We start from the raw sequence: 12570 nt of genomic DNA on the forward strand, positions 1-12570 counted from the left end.
GAGGAGGAGGGGGGGAGGAGGAGGAGGAGGAACAACTGTGAAACTAGCCAATGTGCATCTTTTCAGAAAATAAATTATACAATTTTCGTATCTTAAAGCTGTTCCAACTTGGGCAGTTCCCTGGCTTCCCATCCGTGAGGGGAGGGAACTGCCCCCTGGGATCCAGAAGAACTACAGCCCCTGATACAATTCATGTTTGCTATTGGCAGGTTCGGAGGCCCTTCATGATTGATGTGGGAGGGTCTCAATATCCATGCTCCTCCTCAAGCTATCTCATCTTCCTCTGTCCACAACTTATTGTTTTCAATGTATATAAAATTGTCTCTCCATTGTTCCACACTCTGACTCCTTCAGTCTCTAAGGGACTTGTTCTCCCTTTGTATATATGTTAATCATTTATTTTTCTTGAATTACTAGAAATATGGAAATATAAATTTTCTATCAAGTGGCAGTAAGAACTTTGCTATCTTTGAATATTTCTTCTCTTTTTTTTTGCCAGTCCTGGGGCTTGAACTCAGGGCCTGGGCACTGTCCCTGAGCTACTTTCGCTCAAGGTTAACACTCTACCATCTGAGACACAGTGCCACTTCTAGCTTTTTCTGTTTATGTGGTACTGAGGAATTGAACCCAGGACTTCATGCACTCTCCCACTAAGCCACATTCTCAGCCCCACATTCTTCTTGTGAGCTAACTGCTCACAAAAATTTTCCACAGAAAATTAACCACAGAAACTTCTGTCTACTGATTAAATGGGTTGTTTAGTCTTGAAGGCCATCCTTCAAGTTTTAGAATTATTCTCCAGGGTAAGTCACAGTAAATAATGGTAGGCAAATATTTAACTTGTTGGAAATAATATCAGAATATCATTTTCATCTAAGTAGGTTGAATGGGATCACTCTTGATCCCAGAAACACACATCTGTTCCACATCCCGCCAAGTCCAAATAAAAGTGACTCACTAACTCTATGCCCTGGCTAAGTTTTAAAAAGCACCATGAGATATTATTGTACTCTATGCAAGCATAGCACTTTACCTTTAAATAGTAGACTAGAAGTTCATTCAGAGCAGGGTCAGCATTCAGATTAACAAGGAAGCATTTGTCATCCCCGACTTTGATTCCTGAAGTCTGGAGTGAGATTCCCAGGCTCTCCAGCTGCTTCTGTCGTTCCTATAAATGTAGCACAAGGTGTTAGTTCCTCAGCCTCCAAGGTGGCAAGACACACAAGATGCTACAACGCCAAAACAGTGCCTCAATGTCGTTATAATACAAGCATTATCTTGAAATACAGTATTATTTGAAGATTAGTCTATATCTTATACTTTATTATTCTATATTTTCTTTCTAAACTATAAAAATAAAATGAAAAAACAAAATAAAAAACGGCCAGGCTTTTTTGTCATAGCGACAAAAGCCCATAATCTCAACTTCTATAGAGGTAGAAACAGAAGGATCGAGGTCTAGGTCAGCTCCAGGAAAAATGTGAAAATCTATATAAAAATAATAATAAACTAAAACAAAAAGGGCTGGGGGCATGGCTCAAATGTTAAAGCACTTGTCCAGCAAAATCAGGGCCCTGGGTTAAAACCCCAATAATGCCAAAAACAAAGGTTAAAAATAGCTCAAAACTAACAAATATTAGCAACATACAGTAATTAGCACAATAAAATGTGTTTACTGGTGGCATTCTCCTCCACCGCTAAACTTGGTGAGAACTTTATAGACTATGCTTATCTGGATTCTGTGAACTTACAACTCTCCCACCTCAGAAACAGGAATTTCATGTTACGTTTACATAGCTGTCCTATGGAAGCAAGCAGCTCACAACCTAGTATCTACAACCAGTAATTTTCTAACTTGGTAAGTTCCTCAGGTCTTAAAGCACTTGATAGAATGGCATGCTTAGAACTGGAGAACATTGCTTGTTTTTAGTTTTTAAAACTACTGATACACCGTCTTTATCCTTCAAACTGATCTGAAATGGAAAGCACAGACCCTTGGATCTGGGTTCCTACTAATGGAGCTGGATTTGTCAGTAACAAAGCTAAAAGCTGAAAAGGGACATGATGTGTCATCTGTGTGCACTGCAAAGTTCGTGGCCCGGGGTGGCTGATCTCTCAGGAAGCATGAACCTGTGCAATCTCCTCCGTTTTCCTTAGTTTCTCCTCCCAAGTCACAGTCATTTCCTGAATTAGCTTCTCAGATTCTTCTAGCCGGTCTTTTAGCTCCGGAGATTTCATTGCCTAAAAAAAATCAAAATGTTCATTTCATGAGGTTTTCAGACAATGTACTGGAAATCAACCAACTCTAAAAGAACAAAGGTGGTCTTCGGCCTCCCCACAGAGGTCTTCGTCTACCCAGAGGTACTGGTGGGTCTTTACTGACTCCTGCACCTGTACTTACTACCAGTAAAATAGACTCAACAAAGGAAAAGGTTATGTACCAACTCCAGTAAAATAGATTCAACAAAGAAAAGGGTTATGTACCAACTCCAAGCCCCAGGCCAGCAGCACTGACTGTGGAACAGAAAGACTAACTGCAGTAGGAACCCCTGAACCTGATTTTTCTTCCCACCTTTGCAAGAGGAGGAATACGTGGTTCCAGGTTAGGACTATGTAGGTTTTCAAATGCAGTAACAAAACATGGAACAACATTTGTCACAGCATGTAGAGAAGACAGCTGAAATAGAGTACCACTAGATCCATCAGTCACTTGTATAACCTTGTGTATAGTGTACAATACACTTCTGTCATTAGTTTTATTCTTTTACAAATATAATTAATCTACAAGGCTGGATTATTCAGATGAGAAAAAGGAAATGTCTGACGCCTCTTCCAGTTAAGTCCATGCCCACTCATTTTTACATTAAAACTAAATTGCACACAGTGTCTCTCTCGTTCTCACCTTCATTCTGCCTTTATTTCACGGAGAGCTGCCTAGCTGTGCCTCCTACCTCGGCTTTGGTCAGCTGCTCCCGAAGCTTCTCCACCTCTTCCCGGAGGTCCCGGATAATCCGGGCATTGGGGTCCTCATTCACCACAGCATGGTTCACAATGTGCTTCGCTCGGTCTGCATACCGCAGAGTTGACAGGGTTTCATCATAGTTATCGGCTGCCGGACTCACAGTAGCCACCATGGCTGTCTTGCTATTGCCCCCCAGACTGTCCTGCAGGGGAAAACCCAAGGGGGGGGGGGATGGTGTTTCAGAGGCAAACGAAGGCATCATAGGAAAAAGTTGAAGTTCCCCAGGCCTCAGACATGTTCAACAACAAAGCTGGGGCACACTGGCAGGTGCAGACTCAAGCTTGGACAATTTCTCTGCCAAACTATTTTTCTGTAAAAGCAGCTTTGGTTTTGGAGAAAGAAAGGTAATAGAAACTACATCTATTTGTGTTTAGTTAAAATGACTCTTAAGTCAATGTTCTTATTTAACATGTAACATGACACCATTAGTGAACACATGACTCAAGAATTAGAAGGACAAAAAAATTAGGGGAGTGGTGGGGAGGAAGGGATGGGAAGGGGAAACAAAGGAGGAGGCTACAATGCTTGATAAGAAATGTACTCATTATCTTGCCCATGTAATTGTAACCCCTCTGTACAGTATTTTCACAATATATTAAAAAAAAAAATTAGAAGGACTTAGCCAGGCGCCAGTGGCTCACACCTATAATCCTAGCTACTCAGGAGGCTGAGATCTGAGGATCACGGTTCAAAGCCAGCCCGGGCAGGAAACTCTGTGAGACTCTTATCTCCAATAAGCCACCAGAAAAACCGGAAGTGGCACTGTAGCTCAAGCAGTAGAGTGCTGGCTTGCCTTGAGCTGAAGAGCTAAGGGACAGCACCCAGGCCCAAAGTTCAAGCCCCACACCAAAAAAACAAAAAACACAAAACTCCACTCAGGGTAAGTCTACGTGTTCACTTTGACCATGCAAATGAGACTGGATGTAACTCCCCCTTCTCTCCCCACCCTCAAACCGGTTACTACAACCTAATCCCTCCCTCTACTTGACCACTGACTGGCAGATCCCCTCAGAGATTAGGGTAAAAGAAGCATTTTCTTGGGCTGGGAAGGTGGCTCAGTGGTAGAGTGCTTGCCTTGCATGCATGAGGCCCTGGGTTCGATTCCTCAGCACCACATAAGTAGAAAAAACCAGAAGTGGTGCTGTGGCTCAAGTGGTAGAGTGCTAGCCTTGAGCTGAAGAGCTGAGGGACAGAGCTCAGGCCCCATGACTGGCAAAAAAAAAAAAAAAAGAAGAAGAAGCATTTTCTTTTCCTCTGGAAAATCAGGTTTCATGAGGCCAGTGGCCCTCTGAAGAGGCCGCAGGGCAAGTGTGCAAGCAGATCTTCTGGAGCCTGTCCACAACTCTATGAGTAGATTCTCCCCCCGGATCAAACCTCAGCTGACCAGAGCCTGAGCAGGCACTGGAATTACAGCCACAAAGAGAGCACAGCCACAGCCACTTAGGTAAGCTGTACTTAGAATCCTGGCCTAGAGAAATTATGTAGTGGGAATTGAAATTCTGGAAGAAATCTGTTAAAAAGAGCAATAGCTAACTACTCTCACCCTGACAGACGATCTTTGGCTGAGAAGGCTTATCAAAACAAGAGTTCAGGGGCTGGGAAGGTGACTCAGTAGTAGAGTGCTTGCTTTGCATGCATGAGGCCCTGCATTCGATTCCTCAGCACCACATACACAGACAATGCCGCAAGTGGCACTGTAGCTCAAGTGGTAGAGAGCTCGTCTTGAGCTGAAGAGCTGAGGGACAGCACCCAGGCCCAGAGCTCAGGCCCCACAATCGCCAAAAAAATAAAACACAAGAGTTCATACCCTAACCCCCCCCAATAAGAGTGACTGAATTATAGTCTCAAGACTTGGAGGAATACTCCATCAGACCAGCAATAGGAAATCCATTCAGTCACAAGACAGCTAACTCTACCTTGGGAAAACCTGAACCTAAAAAAATAAATAAATAAATAAATAATCTTACTTTTGAAGATGCAAAGTTCTTCCAATTTGAACATATATGAATTCTGTTAGAGCAATCTATTTTATACAATTTCTGCATACCCTTTACTTTCTCATCTCAGCTTTTTGAGATGTTGCTTGCTGGCACCCTGTTTTCCTATTTATGAGAAGAGGTTAACTTCCTTCCTACAAAGCTAGAACTCATACATTGAACATTCTATCCCCACTGTACTCTGCCTTCAATTCTACCCCCAGCTACCATGACACATAGCTGGTAAGACAGAAAAAGTTCACAGTAAAGTCAAATGACCTAATACCTTTCCAAGTTACTTTCTCTTAGTGTAAGGAAAGAAATAATTCCCACAATTCCCATTAACTGTTAAATATAATCACAGATATCATATATGCTTATTCATCCACATCTAACAATTTGGTGTTTAAATGAATGTACTTACATTGAGAAATAAACATAGCTGTATGAAAGGCAGGAAGTGCAACTAATATGGGTTTTTAAAGTAAAAGCCACAGTTACTGCTTCACTCCTCACTTCTGGAGACTGATCTCACACTGCTGGAGCCCTGGCTTCGACAGCTTTTGAGAAAATGTCGTGAAGACTCCCTGTACACATTAGTGAGGTCAGATGTGACGTAATTAATCTGCACACTGCAATTCTACTCACCAGCAGCACCTGCCTTCCAGAAAGAATGTGGTCACTGCATGCATAGCATCACAAAGATAGCAAAAAAAAAGAGAGCTTGGAATAACTACCAGCAAAGAGGCACACACTGTGCTTCAACTTATGCTGGCAAACCACACATGCCTGGTTCTTTAAAAATCCCTTGATCGTGGTGCAATAATGTGTTTATATTAAAAAGTAGCCTTGTGTCATTAGCAGAAAGGAAATTGCAACATAACTGGCCAGCATTCAAAGAGAAAACACTCCCCTCCTTGTTTACTGTGTTTAGAAGGATCAGAAGAGCTTTGTTCCAAATGTATCAACTGCAAATTAAATGGACACTGAAAGAAATTTAATTCTGGAGGTCAGAATTTTTACAGCTGAAGAAACTCTAAAGTCATCTGATCATATTACTTCTTTTTACAGATGAGAAACTGAGACCCAGAGACTGACAGATGTAACAAGGGTCTGGATGCGAGTTTAGGTGAGGGCTGAAGTTATCCATTATTCAGCTTTCATCATTCAGCCTATTCAGCGAGAGGCAAGTACTACATAAAAACTAAAACAGTAATAAATACAGTAGGGTCTGGGAGAAGACAGCAAAAAGCCAATTCCTTTTCTTGGGGAGGAGGAGAAGGGTATAGGGATTGGAATAGAGGCTTGAACTCAGGGCCTTATGCTTTCACTTACTCAGAGTGCAAGCACTTAAGCTACACTCCCAGTCCAGCTTTTTATTGGTTAATGGAAGTTTCACTGACTTTTCTGCCCAGGCTGGCTTCAAATATCCAGGTCTAAGCCTCCTGAGTAGCTAGGATTACAGTCACTCCCAGTCAAAAAGCCAATTTTTGAGAGATTAAGAAGATGACCAAAGCTGATGATATTTGAGACCTACAGGTAAACAAGTGTTATGTGGGTAATGGGGAGAAAGAGGACAAGGAAAAATAGACAAAAGGAAGATCAAGTCCAAATGCTTTAACCAGTGTCTGGCAATAAGAGACCAGGTAGCCATTACCTTTGTTAACCTCCTTTCTTCATTCTGAAAGCCACTTCCCCAGAAAAGGACACTTTGATCTCTCTCCTATATAACAAGTATTTTCTTTGAGCTTTCTTGGTCAAATCCATTTTGTTGTTGTTGTTGTTGGTTGTGGGACTCAGGACCTGGGCATTGTCCCTGAGCTTTTTCACACAAAGCTAGCAATTTCAGCCACAACTTCACTTCTGGTTTTCTGATGGTTAATTGGAGATAAGAATCTCATGGACTTTCCTGGCTGGCTTTGAACTTCAGTCCTCAGATCTCAGCCTCCTAAGTAGCTAGGACTACAGGCTTGAGCCACTGCCACTGCTGGCTTGTCCAATCTGTTCTCCACAAGTAGGTTGCAACGTCTAAATTAATCCTCTTAATTTCAAATCTCTTCAGTAACTGTAGCCCAGGCTATTCTCAAACTCCTGATCCTCCTGCTTTGGGCTCTAGAGTACTAGTATTTCAGCTGTGTATCACTACTCCCAGATAAAGTGAGCTTTTTTGTTTATTTTTTTGCTGGTCCCCGGGCTTCAACACAAGGGCTGGGCTCTGTCTCTAAGCTTCTTTTGCTCAAGGCTAACACTCTACCACTTGAGCCACAGCCCTATTTCCTGTTTTTTTCTGAGCAGTTATTGGAGATAAGAGTCTTACAGGACTTTCCTGACGTAGCTGGCTTTGAACTGTGATCCTTAGGTCTTAGCCCTTGAGTAGCTAGAATTATAGGCATGAGCCACCAGCACCCAACTTTAAAGTGAGCTTTTTAAAAGTTGTTTATGAGGGGCTGGAAGTATGGCTCAAGTGGTAGAGCACCTGCCTCGCTTGAGGCACTGAGTCTAATCCTAGTACTGCCAAAAAGAAAACAACAAAACTTTTAAAGATGTTTTTCCTTCTTCAAGTATCTTTTATAATGAGTTTTGCATTATTTTCTATTGAAGTCATGTGTGTCTTCTAATGAAAGCAATTCTTTTGGTAAGAAAAGCACGGCTCAGGCCCAGATGGGTGGGGAGCTTGGCCAGGGAATCTGCTCTCTATCCTGTCCCCTGTGAGCCCTGTTCCCTGTGCCTCGTCTGACAAGTGGGAACTCCACTGTCCATCCTCTCAGATGACGTCAGGAAGCATGGCATGACACCTGATTTTCTTGCAACAGATCAAACAGCTGGAGGAAACAGCCACTCCATCATCACTGAGGCCAGTTTAACTATTATCAACTATACCAAAAAAGGAGGTTTCACATTGTTTTAAACAACTGAAGGGCCCCGCACCAGTAGCTCATGCCTGTAATCCTAGATATTCAGGAGGCTGAGATCTGAGGCCTACAGTTCAAAGCCAGCCTGGGCAGGAAAGTCCAATTAACCACCAGAAAACTGAAAGTGGCTCTGTGGTTCAAACTGGTAGAGCACTAGCCTTGAGCAAAATAGCTCAGAGCCAGGCCCTGATTCAAGCCCCACAACTGACAACAATAAACAAATAAAAAGAAACAAATTGAAATAGCAACCCTAGGCAACAAGGACAAAAATATTCTGCTTTTAAACGGAGCACATTGAGGGAAGAGTCATACATGATCCAAAAGTTCTGTGGGAAGTTTGAGAAAGAAATATCAAAATTTCTTCTGGAAAAAAAAAAAAAGGGAGCTGGGCAACGGCAGCTCACACCTGTAATCCTAGCTACTCAGGAGGCTGAGATCTGAGGATTGCTGTTCAAAGCCAACCCAGGCAGGAAAGTCCATGAGACTCTTATCTCCAATAAACCACTCAGAAAACCGAAGTGGTGCTTCAAGTGGTAGAGCACTAGCCTTGAGCTGAAAGCTGAGGGATAGTGCCCAGACCCAGAGTTCAAGCCCCATGACCGACAATAAAAAAATAAAAATAAATAAAGTGAGATGTCCAGGTTAACAACTGACACATTCTTTGGTAGTAAAATATTTGCAATATCTATCTGCAAGTGTTTGGGGGTTTTGTTTGTTTTTTGTTGGTTGATGGTGTGTGTGTGTGTGTGTGTGTGTGTGTGTGTGTGTGTGTGTGTGTGTGTGTGTGTGTGTGTGTGTGTGTGTTATATACACTTTTGTTTTAAATTTCTTATTTCATTGCATTTTGGCTAAAGGAAGGCATCTACCTGACTTTTTTAATGTGACAAATGTATTGGCATTACACTTATACAAAGCTCACAGTTTTTTGGGGGGAGGGGGAGAGACAAACATTTTACCAGAAAGAGTGCTCTGGTGGTGGCAGAGTCTAGATGAAAAGTCAATCCTGCAAGCTCTGAGAGCAGCAGAACCCAGGAGAAAAGCTGCGTCCCTGAGCCAAGACTGCTCTCCAAGCACGGTGGACTCTGTCACTAGTGTGCCTGCCGCTAAATTCCTGGGGCCTGCACTGCACTTGTCTTTACCATTCCCAACCTACAGCCACTGAATCACAGGTGTTAAGCAAACTACCAGGAAGAAAACGAGTCACCATAAAACTCAACATCACACATCAATTTCTGCCTCTATGCAACTTGTGGACAGGGATAGGAGGGGAAAATTGGGGGAATGTGAAGGAAGGGGTGACCTTGCCCACAAAAAGAAAGGTACTCGTCAAGCATCATATCTGGCAAAAAAAAAAAAAAAAGAACAAAGACTATTAAGGCAGGTTGGAAGACTCTGCTCTTTACAGAAGACTAACACCTGTGTAAAGTCTCAGTAGAACTTATATCCTCCGACTCCTGCCCCAGTGTCAACTTTACCTCCTCACCTTGACAAAGACTCAGGGGGAGCTGGGGCAGCCTGGAAACAGCCTGTCCTTCGTCAGAAAACTGATTACAAGCATGCCCTGCCTGTGGTGGTGTCCATACCAGCACACTGCTATCACCCCTGGACACTGTGACCTCCAGGCTCTGACACATTGGAGTCAGGGTTGTTTGCCAGGAGGTTGTTTGCCTCTATTCCCCTCACAGCACCGCACCTAGGTTTGATGTTGCATTTCTCTCTCATTTACTGAATGAATTCATCAATGAAAGACTATGCTCCACTCTGCACCCCTCAGCAACACCTTTAAGGTGAAAGAAAAGTAACGATGGCAAATTGAGAGGAGTTAAACAAGATAAGATCCAAGCTTTCAAACAAAGGCATCTGAAAAGAGGATGAGCAGCTGAAAAGTGTCCACAGTGGGTACATCTTCTCTGAGGCTCTTTACCCCCAGAGCTCCAGAGCCACTGTATGATGTGGTGAGTGCCTGGGGACATAGAAGGGAACTATGCTCACTCGGTCCATGAACTGCGACGGACCAAGCACTAAAGGAAGAACTGGTAAGTGCAAGAGACTGGCGTGGCAATCTGCTCTTCACTCTTCTCTTCTGCTAGTCATCAACAGTATGCCAGGAAAAGAAGAAGAAAAAAACTTACTTTGAGGAGCCACGTGAGAACTGAGTCACGATATGGAACAAATTTATTTTTGTTTTTGCCAGCACTCTGGTCGGCTAGGGCTGAGATAACCAGACCAAGGGTTGTGAGGGACCTGCGTGTGCAACAAGCCAAAATAATTACAAGGATGAAACATATCAAATATCACAGCATAGCACCAAGATGGAGCATCAAGATGCCCTCCCACACCTGCCTGTGAGCACAGTTGTGATCAGCGTTCTACCACTCAGTCTGAAAGCACACTAAGCCTAGCACACTCTTGTCCTTCCAGTACTACTTCAACAATAAAAACTCTTAGCCCATTTATTAATTTTTTTTTCAGATTAAAAGGTAAGCTGCACTGGTGCCTCTTACCTGTAATCCTAGCTACTCAGTAGGCTGAGATCTGGGGACAGAGGTTCAAAGTCAGCCTGAGCAGAAAAGTCCATGACACTCTAAGCTCCAATTAACCACCAAAAAAGCCAGAAGTGGAACAATGTGGCTCAAGTGGTAGAGTGCCAGACTTGAGTGCCAGCTAAGAGATGGTGCCTAGGCCCTACATGTAGGCCCCAATTCAAGCACAAAAAGAAAAAATAAAGAAGAAAAACAAGCCCCCAAAATATAATAATTAAAAGAATAACACAAAGCAAAAATTCTATCTACATTATTCAGTAACAGCCTAGCAGGTGGATGAGGGTAATTTCCAGTTGCAGGTCCATGTGGGAGCCCTACGATCAGGGACAACTCCATCCACCAGAGAGCCACAAGAAGAAACTGGTGAACAAAATACAACTGCTTGTGTTATCTGAAGCCTGGCTTCTTGCTTGTGGACAAGCAAGCAGCGTTCACAAAGGAGCAGCCTGGTGTGGCAAAGACCCACGGTATCTGTACAGACAGCAACGCCCTGGCCAAGGTCAGAGTCCAATCATTGTTGCTCTTTCTATAACTTAGACCTCTGGTTCTCAGCGGGAGCGTGCCCCACAGGACAGCAGGCCACAGGGTCTGAATTGTCACACTGGGGGTGGGGTGCGGTGGCGGGTACTACCATCATCCAGTGGGCAGAAGCCAAGGATGCCGTCACAGTGGACAGCACACCCCCACCCCCACCCCGGGAGAGAGAATCGCCCACCCTGAAATGTCAGTGGGGCTGCTGTTGAGTCCCCACCTGAGGACTCTACACCACAAAAAACATGAGCCCAGGTCCACTGAAAATACCAGCATAACCCCACACCGCTACTCCTTCATCCTTCCCTGAAAATACCAGCATAACCCCACACCGCTACTCCTTCATCCTTCCCCTGACTATTGGAGAATTAGCCCACATCCTCCAGTTTGGCTATCAACTTGATAAAGCAATTGAGATGATACTTCTAGAAAACTTACTTGTTAATGTTACTGCCCTCCTTCAGCCTGTCGCCCGCAGCTCCAGTTTTTGTTGCTCGCTCACTGCCAGCCAAATCAACCAGGCTCAGTTTGCCCACTTTCTCCCCAGAGGTCTGCAGATAAAGTGAATACAACACACAATTGAAGCAGAAAGCAGGCCGTGTCCACCGACGGGCTTATCACCTAAACCTTTCATTGCAAAAAATAATCGATGCTTATATGAAACCCTGTAGGAAAACTATAACCATCAACCAGAAAAGACGCAGAGACCGCTCCAATCCAGATGGAGTGTCAGTCGACTTTCTCAGAGCTGGCGGCATGGCTCAAGCGGCAGAGTGCTTGACCGGGAAGCCTGAGGCCCCGAATCCAATCCCAACACTGCAAAAAAAGCATGCAGGGAAGGAAGGAGATCTAAGGAAGAGTGAATCAGCTCAAGAAAAAAAAGAAAGCGCCCTTCTCCCAAAATGGGACTTTTTGAAACGAAATCAATAGTTTTCAGAGAAATATACAGAACTATTTATAAATGTTAATATGATTTGAAACTGTGCTTAAAATTTCATAAATATCTACCAATGATCTCAAAGAAAAATATTTGCATTCTTGCAAAAAGAAAAACAAGAATATAGTAACCTAACATTCTGGAGCTGGGAAGGTGGTTCAGTGGTAGAGTGCTTGCCTTGCATGCATGAGGCCCTGGGTTCAATTCCTGAGCACCATAAAGCAGAAAACGCTAGAAGTGGTGCTATGGCTCAAGTGGTAGAGCACTCGCCCTGAGCTGAAGAGCCAAGGTACAGCACCCAGGCCTAGAGTTCAGGTCCAGGACCAACAAAAATAAAAATAAAAAAATTGAACATTCTTTTTTTTGGGGGGGAGGGGGGGTCAGTCATGGGGCTTGAACTCTGGGCTTGGGCGCTGTTCCTTTAAAATACACATTTATATTTACTTCCATAAAGTAAACATGCTAACAAATGTATATTCAGCTTCCCAAATCTGATTTTTTTTTTTTACTAAAAAAGTTCTTTGTTTTATGCTGAAAAGGAAATAGGAGATAAAGAACTTCTTTGTTACGCTAATATTGTTGTGATGGTAACACAGAATAGAAGGGAAGGCAGGCGGAAGGAAGGGAGGGAGAGAGGGAGGGAGGGAGG

General features: G+C 43.5%; 1 protein-coding gene across 1 annotated transcript in view; it reads right to left on the reverse strand.

Moving 5' to 3' along the window:
• Positions 1 to 12570, reverse strand: part of Kif13b (kinesin family member 13B) — a 94937-nt gene that overhangs the window by 69901 nt on the left and 12466 nt on the right. The window contains exons 6-10 of the mRNA XM_013024195.1: positions 11423 to 11535; positions 10043 to 10154; positions 2952 to 3164; positions 2131 to 2241; positions 1034 to 1168 (exon numbers count right to left, since the gene is read on the reverse strand). Coding sequence (XP_012879649.1) covers positions 1034 to 1168; positions 2131 to 2241; positions 2952 to 3164; positions 10043 to 10154; positions 11423 to 11535 — 684 coding nt within the window. The remainder of the gene's footprint in view (positions 1 to 1033; positions 1169 to 2130; positions 2242 to 2951; positions 3165 to 10042; positions 10155 to 11422; positions 11536 to 12570) is intronic.

The sequence above is a fragment of the Dipodomys ordii genome, unplaced genomic scaffold, assembly GCF_000151885.1.
Source record: "Dipodomys ordii isolate 6190 unplaced genomic scaffold, Dord_2.0 Scaffold74, whole genome shotgun sequence".
NCBI lineage: Eukaryota > Metazoa > Chordata > Mammalia > Rodentia > Heteromyidae > Dipodomys > Dipodomys ordii.